The sequence below is a fragment of the Corvus cornix genome, chromosome 4A, assembly GCF_000738735.6.
Source record: "Corvus cornix cornix isolate S_Up_H32 chromosome 4A, ASM73873v5, whole genome shotgun sequence".
NCBI classification, from domain to species: Eukaryota; Metazoa; Chordata; class Aves; order Passeriformes; family Corvidae; genus Corvus; species Corvus cornix.
Window position 1 is genome coordinate 16253739 of NC_047058.1, and position 14023 is coordinate 16267761.

General features: G+C 46.9%; 1 protein-coding gene across 2 annotated transcripts in view; it reads left to right on the forward strand.

Annotated features, from left to right (window-relative positions):
- MED12 (mediator complex subunit 12) overlaps positions 1-14023 on the forward strand; it is a 36224-nt gene that overhangs the window by 17658 nt on the left and 4543 nt on the right. For both annotated transcript variants that reach the window (XM_039571758.1, XM_039571759.1), the window contains exons 21-41: positions 659-886; positions 1087-1231; positions 1512-1632; positions 2309-2410; positions 3125-3238; positions 3510-3673; positions 6390-6569; positions 6733-6804; positions 7091-7251; positions 7342-7503; positions 7588-7699; positions 7941-8030; positions 8459-8568; positions 9062-9197; positions 9471-9632; positions 10174-10551; positions 10886-11036; positions 11225-11430; positions 11860-11940; positions 12143-12360; positions 12940-13096. In XM_039571758.1, the coding sequence (XP_039427692.1) occupies positions 659-886; positions 1087-1231; positions 1512-1632; positions 2309-2410; positions 3125-3238; positions 3510-3673; positions 6390-6569; positions 6733-6804; positions 7091-7251; positions 7342-7503; positions 7588-7699; positions 7941-8030; positions 8459-8568; positions 9062-9197; positions 9471-9632; positions 10174-10551; positions 10886-11036; positions 11225-11430; positions 11860-11940; positions 12143-12360; positions 12940-13096 (3250 nt within the window). The remainder of the gene's footprint in view (positions 1-658; positions 887-1086; positions 1232-1511; positions 1633-2308; positions 2411-3124; positions 3239-3509; positions 3674-6389; positions 6570-6732; positions 6805-7090; positions 7252-7341; positions 7504-7587; positions 7700-7940; positions 8031-8458; positions 8569-9061; positions 9198-9470; positions 9633-10173; positions 10552-10885; positions 11037-11224; positions 11431-11859; positions 11941-12142; positions 12361-12939; positions 13097-14023) is intronic.

The following is a 14023-nucleotide window of genomic DNA, read 5'->3' on the forward strand; positions in this document are numbered from 1 at the left end:
TCACCATTGATGGTGACCAGGTGATAAACAGACAGATGAAATTCAGTGTTGTTAAACACAGAAAAATGCACATAGGATTGTCTTTGTTCCTTTCTAAATTCTATGTGGTGGTGGATATATTCTACTGGTTGAATAAAGGATCTTTGAGCTGTAACAGATACATAATTGAAAATGTCATTATAGGGTACAGTAGCAGTCAGAAAGCAAATTAAATATTAAATATTGTTTGGAAACTAATGGAGAACAGAACAAACAGCATCATTAGACCCCTGTTTATGTCATGGTACAACTGTGCCTTGTGGTTTGGGGCAGCAAACTCCAAAAAGCATGTAGTGGATTTAGGCCCAAAGGAGGGTGAATGGATAAATTACTAGAGGTTTGGAATTACTTACGAGGAGCTGAATCTCCTCCCCATAGAAGAGGAGTACTGATAGAAATTTTGTAAAGTTCTGGTTGATGTGGAAATAAACTGAATGTTTAACATGTCTTAGAATGCAAGCACAGAAAGGAATAAATAGAAAAAACCAAATGTCTTTATTGGTACACAGTGATCTTGAGTTTCAACATGTTCTTGCCCAGAGAGGGTTTGTCTTTGCTCACCAGAGTTCAGTGACCACTTAGGGTTTTGTATTCCTAATCTCTTTTCTGTCCTGTTTAGTGACTTCTGCTCCAAGGTGAAGAACACAATCTATTGCAATGTTGAGCCATCTGACTCCAACATGCTGTGGGAACCAGAGTTCATGATTGACACTATTGAAAATCCATCTGCACATAACTTTACGTACACCAACCTGGGCAAGAGCCTCAATGAGAACCCAGCCAACCGCTACAGTTTCGTCTGTAATGCACTAATGCACGTGTGTGTGGGACACCACGATCCAGACAGGTGAGAGACAGAGCTTTCATGGTTCTACTGAGAAAGTAAATTCTTTAGGTGAGGGTAAGGAAGCCAGTAGCCGTATCTTGGCTGTCTTGGGGTATGAAGAAGGAAGAGCCAAGGCTGGGGTCCCTTAGAAAATCGCTGACCTGATGGCATGCATGAGTAGCAAAGCTGACCCTCTGCTTTTTTCATTATTTATTTAACAGGGTGAACGACATTGCTATCCTGTGTGCTGAGCTAACTGGCTACTGCAAGTCTCTAAGTGCCGAGTGGCTGGGTGTGCTCAAAGCTTTGTGCTGTTCCTCCAATAATGGGACCTGTGGCTTCAATGATCTCCTCTGCAATGTTGATGCAAGTGCAAACATTCAAAAGGGGAAAAGGAATTGAAGCAGGAGTGGAGGGATCCCTTGGGGGAAGGCAAAAGTGAACAAGGGATGGAGGCTTTGTCTTCTGAGGGCAGGGAAAAGGCTTTGAACACCAGGGGCTGCCGCTGGCGTTTGTTGCAGCCTGGGCAGACCATGGACGTTGAACAGGGGTTATGGGCCCTTCTGCCCCCCAGCTCGTAGGAATTGCTGACAGAGGGAATGAGGTAGAGGCTGTTTGGATCACTGGCTGATCTCCTCTCTTTCAGGTCAGTGACTTATCTTTCCATGATTCCTTGGCCACCTTTGTTGCCATTCTCATTGCCCGGCAGTGCTTGCTGCTGGAGGACCTGATTCGCTGTGCTGCTATCCCCTCACTCCTCAATGCTGGTAAGTGCATCCCTGCACAAACCTGTCTGACTCAGTTCTGACCCAAAGGCCCGTGCTTAATGGGTACTTGGTGAACCCCATAGCTGTGAAACATGCCTCCAATACTTCTTTTATACTTAATAACTGAATATGATGCTTTAGAGAAATTCTGGCCTTTTGATTTCTGCCAAAAACTGGTTGTGCTAAGGTTTTTCACTGCCCTGCTCTCTCGAGTTTATGTGCAAGCTGAAATAAGCATGGAGAGGTGTTACCAGCCTCACTGTGTGACCACTGTACTCAGCTCTGAACTCCAGCAGTATGCCTCCCACTGATAATACTGTTCAGCTTAGCGTTTTGGCTAGAGCAGCCAGCTGGGCTTACAGCACCTGTGCCACTGCCTTACTCTGCCACCAGCCTTCCTATCTCTGCTCTGGGGATTACAACATCCAGACTCTTGACAGGTTGAAGTTGGAAAGATGGAGCAAGCAGAATGCAGTGAATGTCACTGGGGATAATACTGATGGATTTGCTCGCTTGCATGTTAATTGCTGCACATGCTCCATATTTGTAAATACAATAAGGCTGCTGCAGCTTCTTGGTTGGCTGCTCCAGGGCAGTGCACTGTGAATAGCTTTTGGATTGAGAGTCAGCTGTCCTGGTGCTTAAGAAATCTCAGTTGTCTGTTTTCTTTACATAGCCTGCAGTGAACAGGACTCAGAACCAGGAGCACGTCTGACCTGCCGGATTTTACTCCATCTGTTTAAGACTCCACAGCTGAACCCATGCCAGCAAGACGGCAGTAAGTGAATGAACCTAGAGCTTTTCTTTATTGTGAAAGTACTGAGGCTCCTGCACCTCAAGAAGAGAGATACAAGACCTTTTGGATAGAGATCATAACCTGCTTGCTTTGAATAAAGCAGGCAAAGCCTGATGCACTGCTTTCTTCATAGGACAAAGAACAGTATCCTTCCATTTATGTCACTCCATGGTAGCTAGGCATTGGGGAGAAGGTTCTTGGAGGCAGGAAACCAGCCAGTAGAGGTGGCCTTGCTGTCACTAAACCATTAGAGTAATGATCACTTCTTCTTTTATGTCTTGAGCTTTGTATAGCCTCTTAACTTGGTGCCAGAAGCTGCTGTTTTACAGCACTCCTTTTCTGTGTGATGATGGAAACATTCCAGGAAGCTCTGTTCTTGGCTTCTCACCAGTATCCTGATAGCTCAGATTTCTAAATCCAGTCTGTATTCTAGGTCTAGGGTACTGTTGGAGCTTGGAGTTCATGACACAAGCTCTGCACCCCATTTGGATTTCATGGTTCAGTTGTCACAACGTGATTGACATTATGCTTCTTGAAACTTAATTAAATGGACGCCATGTTAGAGTTAGGAAAGGAACTGGCCTCGGGATTCTCTGAGCTGAATTTTATGGTACTTGCTGGCACATAATTCAGGCAGCTCTGGAGCCCGTGCCTTTCTCTCTTACTGAGTATTGCCTTTCCTTGTCCTCTTTGCAGACAAACCCACTGTGGGAATTCGCTCTTCCTGTGACCGTCACTTACTGGCAGCTTCCCAGAATCGCATTGTGGATGGAGCAGTCTTTGCAGTGCTGAAGGCTGTCTTTGTTCTGGGTGTGTACCTGTGTTAGCCTGAGCCCATAAGCATGTTTTTCATGGGAGTGGGAGAAAGGCACTATATTGTATGTGTTGGCTGTACAGAAGGCCAGAGGAGATGTGTTCTGGTGAATATGTGGCTTGTGTGTAGCTGTAAACATTCTTTGAGTCTCTTTTCTGCAGAGAGATTACTGATCCCAGGGAGAGCTTACAGAATCTCAAGAAGTTTTTTGAGTCAGGCTTTGTGGTTAGAGTTGTTGATTATGTGACACTTGTGCTTTCCTTTTAGGAGATGCAGAACTGAAAGGTTCTGGCTTTTCCCACCCTGGAGGTGTTGATGATCTCATGGATGATGAGCTGGGCACCAGGAAGGCTGGTGGTCGGGTAGTAACTGTAGAAACAGCTAGCTTGGATATTTATGCCAAATACGTACTGAGGAGTATATGTCAACAGGTGAGTCTGTCCCATCTTTAAGTTTGTCCTTATCCCTTCTGCAGACATATATATCCCATATGCCTTTCTTCAGGTTGGGTTTGGCAGATATTTCTTTGAAAGATCAGTGAAGAACCTGCAGTGTTTCTGTCATGTGACAGTACAGAGGATTGCTCACTGTTAGCAAAACACAGAGACAAGCAGTACTCAAGAATTAGGTGTTGCAGTATGCAGGGACTGCCTTCCCTTTGCTTTGGCAGTAGTGCAGGGCTCCTGTCCAAGGAGGGGGAGTGCTGGGAGTGGTATCCTGAGATGTGTGCTGAAGGCAGAGAAGATCAGCACGATAAAGACAGTTTATTGAAATGATAAATGGTGTCTTTCAGAATGCAGCTTAAGTGTTTCTTGCAGCTAAGGCTGTTAATGTATCCCTGGGCTTTGCATTGCTCTGTTTAGTTAATTAAAACAATGACAACAAAAGCCTTTTGCTTAGCCTAATCTGACAGCACTGGTATTTCTTTTCCTTTGAGGAAAGTTGACACTGACCTGGCTAACAAGGTTGCAGAGTGGAGTGGATGTAACCATGCTGTATGAAAATGGATGTTGAAGGGTATCCTTAGCCTTGGTTATAAGTTTATTCTCTCAGCAGGAAAGATGTGGTGTTACAATCTGAAACCTGTATTTTACATTACTAATGTGTAAACCGACCATCAGTGCTGTGTGTTGTCCTCATGCTGTTGTTTATTAATTGGCTCATTGCATAGCAATGTTACCAGCTTACCAAAAAAGAATTGGAACCACCTATTTTTAAGTATAAATTCAACATTCTTGATGTCACTGAAACCTGACTGTAGCATTTACAGAAGTAGATTTTCCCTTGCTGATCAAAGTCTATATAGGCAGGACTCGAAGTAAGTAAAAGTGTTTGTGCACAGCAGGGAGTAGCAGTGCCAGGTATCACAGCTCATACCAGTTGTTGGCAGCATTGGTTATGTAGGAGTGAGCATTCCAGTAGATACCCATGAGTTACCACCAGACTGGCTTCCTGCAGCTGTAAAGGGCTGATAAAATTCTGTATTTAATATTAGCACCTCCACTGTGAGCAGTCAACTTGCACTATCAATGCCTTAAATTGTAGGTTGTGATTTCTCAATCTCAGCTTCAGGTATATATTTTATAATAGATTTCATTGTGAAGGGATGGGGAAAAGGAGCAGATTATAATTAATGTAAATGTTTCTTCATAGACTCAGAATGGTTTGGGTTGGAATGGACCTTAAAGGGTTAAAGGCCTTAAAGGTCATGGGCAGGACCATGTTCACTATACCAGGTTGCTCAGGGCCCCATCCAACTTGGTCTTAAACACTCCCAGGAATGGGGCATCCACAGGTTCTCTGGGCAACCTGTTCCAGTGCCCACCTCTTAAACCTGTTCCGGTCCTTCTGGATGGCATTCCTTCCCTCCAGCACGTCTTTCTTTCTTGTTTATACCAATAAAGTGGATTGGAAACGATGTCTGAGTTCTTGTAAGAAGCTGAGCAAGTGATAAAAAGAGTCTTTCCAAGGATATGTGTATTACCTAGGCAAGAAAGAGATTATAATCAAGAGATGATGATGATGTAGCAACACTGAAGAGGGGAAATGTAATAGGCATTGGAGAGGTCACTAAATCTCATGTATTGGCAAAGTGTAAACGTCATCTGGAATGAAGGTAATGATCTAGGCTGTGATTTCACGGGGATTTCAAACCAGAGTTTTGACCTTTGCAGTCTTTGTGCTTCAGTGCTTAGAGTGCTGCCCACTGCTGAAGGGCTTTTCCAGCTTTCTAGGCTTAGCATCAGCACCTGTGCATAATGAACTGGATCCTCATCTCTTCTTTTGTTGTCACTTCTCAGTGGAACAATTCTCTGATCAGGCTTGCTCTGCAGATGCAGAAGTGCTTATATAGCAGTCCTCTGTTGATTTTAATTTAATGAATTTGCCTAATTTTAAATATGAAAAATTTCTGTACTAACAAATGCTGCCAGTTAACTGTAAATGGAGTGAAGTACCTACCTCATGTTTGGAAGCTGCTGCCCTTATTATTATCATACATTTAGGGAGCATCAACTGAAATTGAGAGGCTGACAGTAATAGTTTTCTGTCTGCCTTCTCATGACATGTGGCTTGTATCCAGTCAGTTATTTTCCTTTCCAGAGTTTGAGATGTAAAGTAATTGGTTTTTACTAAGTATGGCAGTGTGTTTTCCATGACTATATGAGAATTAAGGGGTGTGCTTTTCCCCAAGACATGTTCTGGTTTAGTGCTAGCTGCAACCCTGAGTTACCTAATTTAGGAGAGTTCCAGAGCTTTGTTGTGCTGGAAATAGACCAAACAATTTTAAGTGATCCCTTCTGATCTTCTGAGCCCAAGTGGCAGTGTTGATGGAGCCTGGACATGGTAGTGACTGTGTACTGTTAAATCACACCAATATTTTCTCAAAAGAAAGAGCAACTACTGTGTTTCATTACTGCTGACTTGTCAAAGTTTGTTTCCTCTGTTCCGATTGCTGTGCTGTGCCTGATGCCTGCTGAATCAGGATAGTACAGTTCATGAAGAGAAATGATTATCAGGCATAACTGCATACTAATAAGGCTTTTATGATTTTGATGTGTTCCATGCATCTCTCTGAAACTGAAGCAGGGGCGTTGGCTTGGAATCAGACATCAGTTTGACTGTGCTGACTCTGCCTTCGTCTTGCAGGAGTGGGTAGGAGAACGATGTCTGAAGTCCCTCTGTGAAGACAGCAATGACTTGCAGGATCCTGTCCTGAGCAGCACACAGGCCCAGAGGCTGATGCAGCTGATTTGTTATCCACACCGGCTCCTGGACAATGAAGAGGGAGAAAATCCTCAGCGACAGAGAATTAAACGCATCTTGCAGGTGCAGGCTCCTGGCAGAATCGGAGTGTCCTAGTAGTTGCCTCATGTAAATGCACCCCTCTGAGGAGTGTGTCACTCGTTATGGTGGGACCTGAGGATGTGGGTTGGTGTAGTCTGAACTGAGATAAGGAATTACATGAAGTATGTGTGTGTGTGCATTACAGAATTTGGACCAGTGGACCATGAGGCAGTCCTCGCTGGAGCTGCAGCTCATGATTAAACAGACAGCAAGCAATGTGAGTTTCTGCTCAGAGGGGATCATACAAGGGAGAGTGAAGTGGCTGTTTGTGAGTTGTGGCTGTTGTGGGGAGGTGGCCTGGCAGAAGGGGGGATAGGGAGGAAGTAAACAATGAGGGAGTCAGGCCTGTGAAAGCCAAGCATGAGAAAAAAGCAATGATTCTGAGACCCCAAGAGCAGCAGCCATGGGGAAGCTGGCAAACTGGCTTTGTACTGAGTTGAAATCTGCAAGCAGTAAGTGCTCTCAGAGAAGGATTTGACTGTCTTTTTCTTCCCTACCTACAGGAGATGAACTCCTTGTTAGAAAATATAGCCAAGGCCACCATTGAGGTATTTCAGCAGTCAGCAGAGACCAGCTCTGCTAGCTGTACTGGTAATGGAGTCAACAATATCAGTAGCTCAACAAGTGCTGCACCTGCCAGCAACAAATCCAAACCCATCCTCAGGTAGGTGTAGAGCCAGCGTGCAGCTCCCTTGTAGACAAGTCTAAATCTTAAATTGCATTGTAAACATTTTCTTCTCCTGTGTTGCCACAGCTCCCTGGAGAGATCCGGAGTGTGGCTGGTGGCCCCTCTGATTGCCAAGCTTCCAACATCAGTGCAGGGCCATGTGCTGAAAGCTGCTGGAGAAGAACTGGAGAAAGGACAACATTTAGGGTCATCATCCCGCAAGGAGCGGGACCGCCAGAAGCAGAAGAGGTGAGTCCAGGGGGAAGGGCAGGCACTGCTTGCTGTGCTGATCCCCCAGCCTGGCAGTATAACTCCTTCTCTGTTCTCTCACAGTATGTCCCTCCTGAGCCAGCAGCCGTTTCTGTCACTGGTGCTGACATGCTTGAAAGGACAGGATGAGCAGCGGGAAGGCCTCCTCACCTCTCTGTACAGTCAGGTCCAGCAGGTAGGGGTCTTGTTTCTCCCCTGTAGGTGTCTTGCTTCTCCCCTCACTTTCCTCAGGGACTCGCCCCTCCAGCAGACAGGCTCTTGAGCACGGCCTCAGGATGTTGCCTGTCGTACCCTGTTTGGCATAGGGAGCTTGAGCTGACCATTTCTGAGTCACCAGACAGTGAGTGGTACAAGCTGCTCTCTCCAAGCTTCAGCATACAGCTGGTGAGGTCTGTCCTTTCTTCTGTATTTCTTAGATTGTTACAAATTGGCGAGAAGATCAGTACCAAGATGACTGCAAAGCCAAGCAGCTGATGCATGAGGCCTTGAAACTGCGGCTGAATTTGGTGAGCAGTTGCAGAAAAAGAGCTTAACCATCTGGGCTGAGGAGTTGTCTGCCTTTTTTTTCCTTTGGAATAAGCACACACTAGAGGGTCTATATATGTCCTGAGGCAAGGAAGTAGGAGAGACACTTGTGCTGCTTCTAGGTCTTGAGCCCTGAGTGGGACAGGGTGCATAAATAAACTCCCTTGCTCTGTTTCACCAGGATGAAATCCAAAGACTTGGTCTCTTTTTTGTAGATACGCCTTCCCCTTTGAATGATTTCGCAGCCCACAGCACTACTATTTGCATCTGAGGTTTGGCTGCTGACAGCAGTCTCCTTCAGCTCTCAGTAGGAGATAAGCTCCTTCAAGCTCTGGTTTAAGCTCCTTTCTCACTTCAAAATCTCAGTGTTTCTTGGTGTCCTTGTGACTAAACTCCCTTTCTCTGCCAGGTGGGGGGAATGTTCGACACAGTCCAACGCAGCACACAACAGACAACTGAATGGGCCGTGCTTCTCCTGGACATTATCAGCAGTGGCACTGTGGACATGCAGTCAAACAAGTAACTTTCTGGCTGACTTCTGGTGTATACACTTCTCAAGGGAGGCAGTTGTTAGCATGGCCCTGTTTCTCATGTGAGCTGGCTGTTTCTCTAGATGATCTGTCAGAAGTGACAGCTGAAAGAGACTTCGGAGTAATAGCAGGCTACAACTTAGGTCCTGATAGCCAAGTGCACTCTGCCATATTCAGAACAAACTTGGCTTTGCAGATGCAGAGAGAGATGCAGGGGAGAGCTGAGTCTGCTTTTTAGAGGTGCTGAATGGGTACAGAGGAGTCCAGTCTTAATCTGTAATACTGCACCTAACTCAAGTGGGAGTAAAACTCAAGTGTGGTGTATAAGGAAAAGGAGGATTAGTGTGGGAGGTTATTCTGAAGACTGACACTTCTAAATGTGGGCGGAAGTCTTGACAATCTAATAGTGTTTGGTGTTGCAATGATGGCAGAGGCTTTTTATCAGCTTTTCAGGTGACTGACCTTTCTGCTCTGACCAACAGTGAGCTCTTTACCACCGTGCTGGACATGCTGAGTGTTCTCATCAACGGCACCCTGGCTGCTGATATGTCCAGCATCTCTCAGGGCAGCATGGAGGAGAACAAGCGGGCGTATATGAATCTTGTCAAGAAACTCAGGGTGAGGGACACCAGGCTCTGTTTGGGGACCCAGAGTGTGCTGTGTTGTGGTTGTCCAGCTATGCAGATTTACCTGTGTCTCATGAACAGTACCTGTCCTGTTGCTGCTGTTTAGATGAAGTAGTGAGGGTGGCCCCTATGACTCTGTAGGACTGAAGGGTGCAAAGGTGAGAGGTAATGCAGGGATGGAGGCCAATACCAGAAGAGGCATAGGTGGGCTTTGGATGGTTTTTCCTGAAAAATTCTTCAAGTCCTCTCTGTTGCACTTGTGCAGAAAGAGCTGGGGGACCGTCAGTCTGACAGCCTGGAGAAGGTGCGACAGCTACTGCCACTTCCCAAGCAGACCCGAGATGTCATCACCTGTGAACCTCAGGGATCCCTCATTGACACTAAAGGCAATAAAATAGCTGGTTTTGATTCCATCTTCAAGAAGGAGGTAAGTGAAGCATTTTTGTCTGTATCACAGCTCCTGAGTGCAGGTGTCACCTTGTCCTCTGATGCCTTAAGTCTGCACAGCTTGGGAGGCATCTGTATGCAGTGCCTCATTCCCTGATGAGCTTTAAGTGGCTGGCTGCACGCAGACAAGCTGGCACATAACCATGTCCAGAAAGGGCAACGCTGGGGTGTTAATGCTTGGTGATAGCATGCTGCTGTGACCTGAGATGTTAACTAAATTTGGGGGTTGTATTTATGGTTATATGAAGTGTAAGAGAAACACATAATCCCTGTCACATAAGTTACTGGGCAGAGCCAGTGTGAGGAGACTGGCAGAGATGGGATGAAAGAGACTAGACAGTTGTTGATGAAGGCCTTTAGAAATGGCTGCTTTGCCACCTGGAAGAGTAAGGACCATTAGCAAGGGCTCAGTCTGTTTACTGAGACATCTGGAGTAGAGCCTGAAGAAAGCACAGAGCTTCCTGTGCCCTCATAGGAGCAACAACAGGGACTTGAAGGTTCTTATCTCTTTTGCTTTAAAGGGTTTGCAAGTCTCTACAAAGCAGAAGATTTCCCCTTGGGATCTTTTTGAGGGTTTAAAGCACTCAGCCCCTCTCTCCTGGGGATGGTTTGGGACAGTCCGGGTGGATCGCAAGGTGTCCAGGTTTGAGGAGCAGCAGAGGCTTCTTCTGTATCACACACACCTGAAACCCAAGCCCCGCAGTTACTACCTGGAGCCCTTGCCACTGCCCCCTGAAGAGGAAGAGCCTCCTACACCTGTGGCTTTAGAGCCAGAGAAGAAAACTGCAGAACCAGCCAAGGCTGATAAAACAAGCTCCAATCCTGCTGCCTCCACTGAAGAACGCAAGAAGAAACAGAGCAAAACTAAGAAACGCAACCAATCTGCCAGCAAAACTGAGGTAATGGTGTGTCCAGCAGCTGTGGGTGTCCCATGTCCTCCACTCTTAGTCACAGAACACTCCCTAGAGTCTTCCTGAGGAGCCTGAGAGTGGTGTTCTGGTGAAGATGTGGTGTGTTTCCTCTCAGCTGGGAGTACTGGAGCTTTATCCTGCTCTTTCTTTCAGCTTGGGGCAAGGCAAACATTTTCTTAATCCCTGATGGGAGGAAAGGAGTCTGCCCAGCTCAGATAACATCCTTGGCTTCCTCCTGTGGACTTTTCAACCCTTTAATACTCTTCCTCCATTCATGAATTCCCAGAGCACGTTGATCTTTCTTATCGCTTTGTCTTCACAGGACTTTGTGTTGGGCCCTAGCCGAGGGGTTTCATATGGAGTTGGTATGCCTACAGATCTCTTGCACCACCAGTCAGGAAGCACCATGTCGAGGCTGGCATATGGACAGTCACCAGTGGGTCTCTATGCCCAGAATCAGCCTCTTCCAGCAGGTAGGTGCACAGGAGAGCCAACATGTTACAGCTCTTTGGGAACCTTTTCTGTGAGATGGCCCTGTGCAGGTCCCTACACTTTCTCCTTTTGCCTGTCATGTCTAGGTACAGTGATGAGCAGTCATTCTGGAGCTATGAGGTGCAGCAGTAGCCTGTGACTGGTCTGCCTGTTCCTCTTCCTCTTGCAGGTGGCCCTCGCCTGGATACATCCTACAGACCGGTACGCATGCCACTGGGAAAACTGGTTCAGAGTCGCCCTCCCTATAGTGGTGTGCTGCCTCCAGGGATGGGGAGCATGATGGGCATTGACCCCTCCTACAAGCCAGCAGTGTACAGGCAGCAGCCTCCAGTGTCCCAGGGACAGATACTGAGGCAGCAGCTGCAAGCAAAGTTGGTAAGTCAGAGCTGTGCTCTTGCTGTTGCTGACTTCACAGTATAGCATGGCCAGGCCGTTCCGCGCTGTCCCTTTTAGCCAGAGCTGCCCAGCTCTGTATCTGCTCCAGAAAGATGCTGTTTCTTGTGTCTGTTCCTGTGGTGCCACCTGCTTTGTGGGCCCATGTCACTAACAGGAGGAGGCTGTCATGGGGTGGCCACTGGGGAATGAGAGGGGCATGTTCTGGCTGGCGGTGGCAGGTTTTTTAGTGACCTGTTTGTCCCAGGTCAGGGTGAGGCAGAAGTCATGAGCGTGTGCCTGCTGTGCAGCAGCGTCGTAGGTTAAGCAGTGAAGCCACTTGTCTGATTTAGTGGGAGCTGCTGAGAAGAGAGCAGCAGTGTTCCTGCCCTTTGGAGATGTTGGAAAAAGCATTTCTCTCTTGCCTTCCAGCAGGGCCAGGGCATAATGGGCCAGCAGCCCGTGCGCCAAATGGCCCCAACCCCGTCTTATGGAGCACTGCAGCCCTCCCAGGTAAGTGGCAGTGACTGCAGGTGGGGCTAGAATCTGGCTCCAGCACAGGGCTGCAGCTTTGTTCTTGCTGCTAAGCCCTGAAAGCTCTTGGCTCTTCTCCCTGATGAGCTTCCCTGTGACGGTATTTACAGGAGGCTGATGTCCTGTGTTCTGTGTTCCTTTTCACCCCATGACTAAAAAAGACCTTTTTGTTTCATTTCAGGGTTACACTCCTTACGTCTCCCACATAGGCCTTCAGCAGCACCCCTCCCAGTCAGGCACAATGGTACCTCCTACCTATTCTGGTCAGCCCTATCAGAATTCCCACCCCAGCTCTAATCCTGCTCTAGTGGATCCTGTTAGACAGATGCAGCAGAGACCAAGTGGCTACGTGCACCAGCAGGCCCCTGGCTATGGGCACACCTTGGGCAACACACAGAGGTACCTCCTGCCCTATGGGATGTTAATAAGCTGTATTTTATTAAGGGTTTCCCTGCTCTGCTCACACAGTTCTAACAGCAAACTGTGAAAACCCCATTCTCCATGCTGTCCTTTGCTTCCTCAGAGGAACATCTTTATCCAGCTTTCAGTCCATGGAAGAAACAGAGAGATAGGATGAAATTTGGAAATGCTAGTTGTAGGCAGGAAACTGTGTTACCAGCCGGAGAAAGATGGCATAGAAAAGCATGAGGAAAAATTACCTGGGAAAGTCATAGTTCTGGTTTTAAATCTAGCCAGCAGATCACCATCAAAGGGCTAAATCTGAGATTTCCATTGTTCCTGAGCAGGCATAAATCCAGCAGGAAAGCCATGCAGAGCAGTGGGATGATGACTTACTTAGGGCTTCTAGAAAAACAGGTTGTATTAAGCCCTTGAGATGCCCTTGTGTCCCTCACCTTTCTGCAGACACAGCATGGATTGCAGGGAGCTGTCTCATTGGTGGCAGAAGTTGTGTTTGGATTAAAGAAGCTGTTTGCCTGTGAATCCTTTACTCCATGAGCTTGTCCTTTTCTCTTGCAGGTTTCCTCATCAGTCAATACAGCAGACCCCCATGATGAGTGGAATGAACCATTTGGGTCCACAGGGAGTCCCCTCAGGAATTCGACCCAGCCAGATACTTCCTGACCAACAGCAGCAGCAGTACCTGAGGCAGCAGCAGCAGCAACAGATGCTGAGGGTAAGTGGTTGCTGACAGGAGGAAGGCTGCTGCAGCTGGAGGAGGCTTGCCCAGTGCTGCTTACCTGTGCCCCTCTGTGTCAGGAAGGATGTCACTCTGTTGGAGGCTGTCTCTGGTACTTTGCTAGGCAGTTCTCCCTTCCTTAGAGCTGGCCACTCCTGTGATGGAGATTCCTGCTGCACTGCCTTGTGCCAGTCACCCAGCATGAGCTAAAAATCTGTTCAGTTCTCTGGCCTGTGTCCCACCTCTTCCTGCTCCAGCTGAGCCAGTAAATTGTGCAGAAGGTTAGCTGTTGTACAGGTGTGCCAGGAGCTAGAAACAAAGTGAAAAGCCCCGTCCTCAAAAGAGCATGAAAGTTGTTCAAGGTCATCTTGAGGGGCTTATCTGCATTTCTCAAGATCAAGATAAGTATTGGTTGCAGTTTCCAATGGCAAAAAATCTGGCATGAATCAGTCCACGTACTCCATTTCTTGCAGCAGATGGTGAAAAACGGATCCAAAGGCAACTGTTAGACCCAGCTCTATAGGTTCAAAGAAGATCACAAGACATAAGTAACAGACATGAGCATTCCATGGATTTGCATTATGATCTTATGAATATTAAATAATTACGTGAAATACAGATACATTTCTAGGAATTACAGAAATGTATTGAATTGACAGAGAAACACAGGTAGTTTAATTGGTGAATCCAATACCTTACGACAAGGCCTAGCAAACCTGTGGAATATGGGGAGACTTTACATGGCACAGAGTGCTGAGTCTTTGTGTTCAGAGAGTGGCCTGAGCGAGACAGTGGTTCCTGCAGAGAGCTGCAGTCAGCAGTATCTGAGAATTGCTGCCTTGCACTGAACAAGAGAACTGCCTCTGGCATGGTCAGCAGCTTTTAGTCCTTTTGATAAGTAGCACCCCCTGACTATTCACTTTA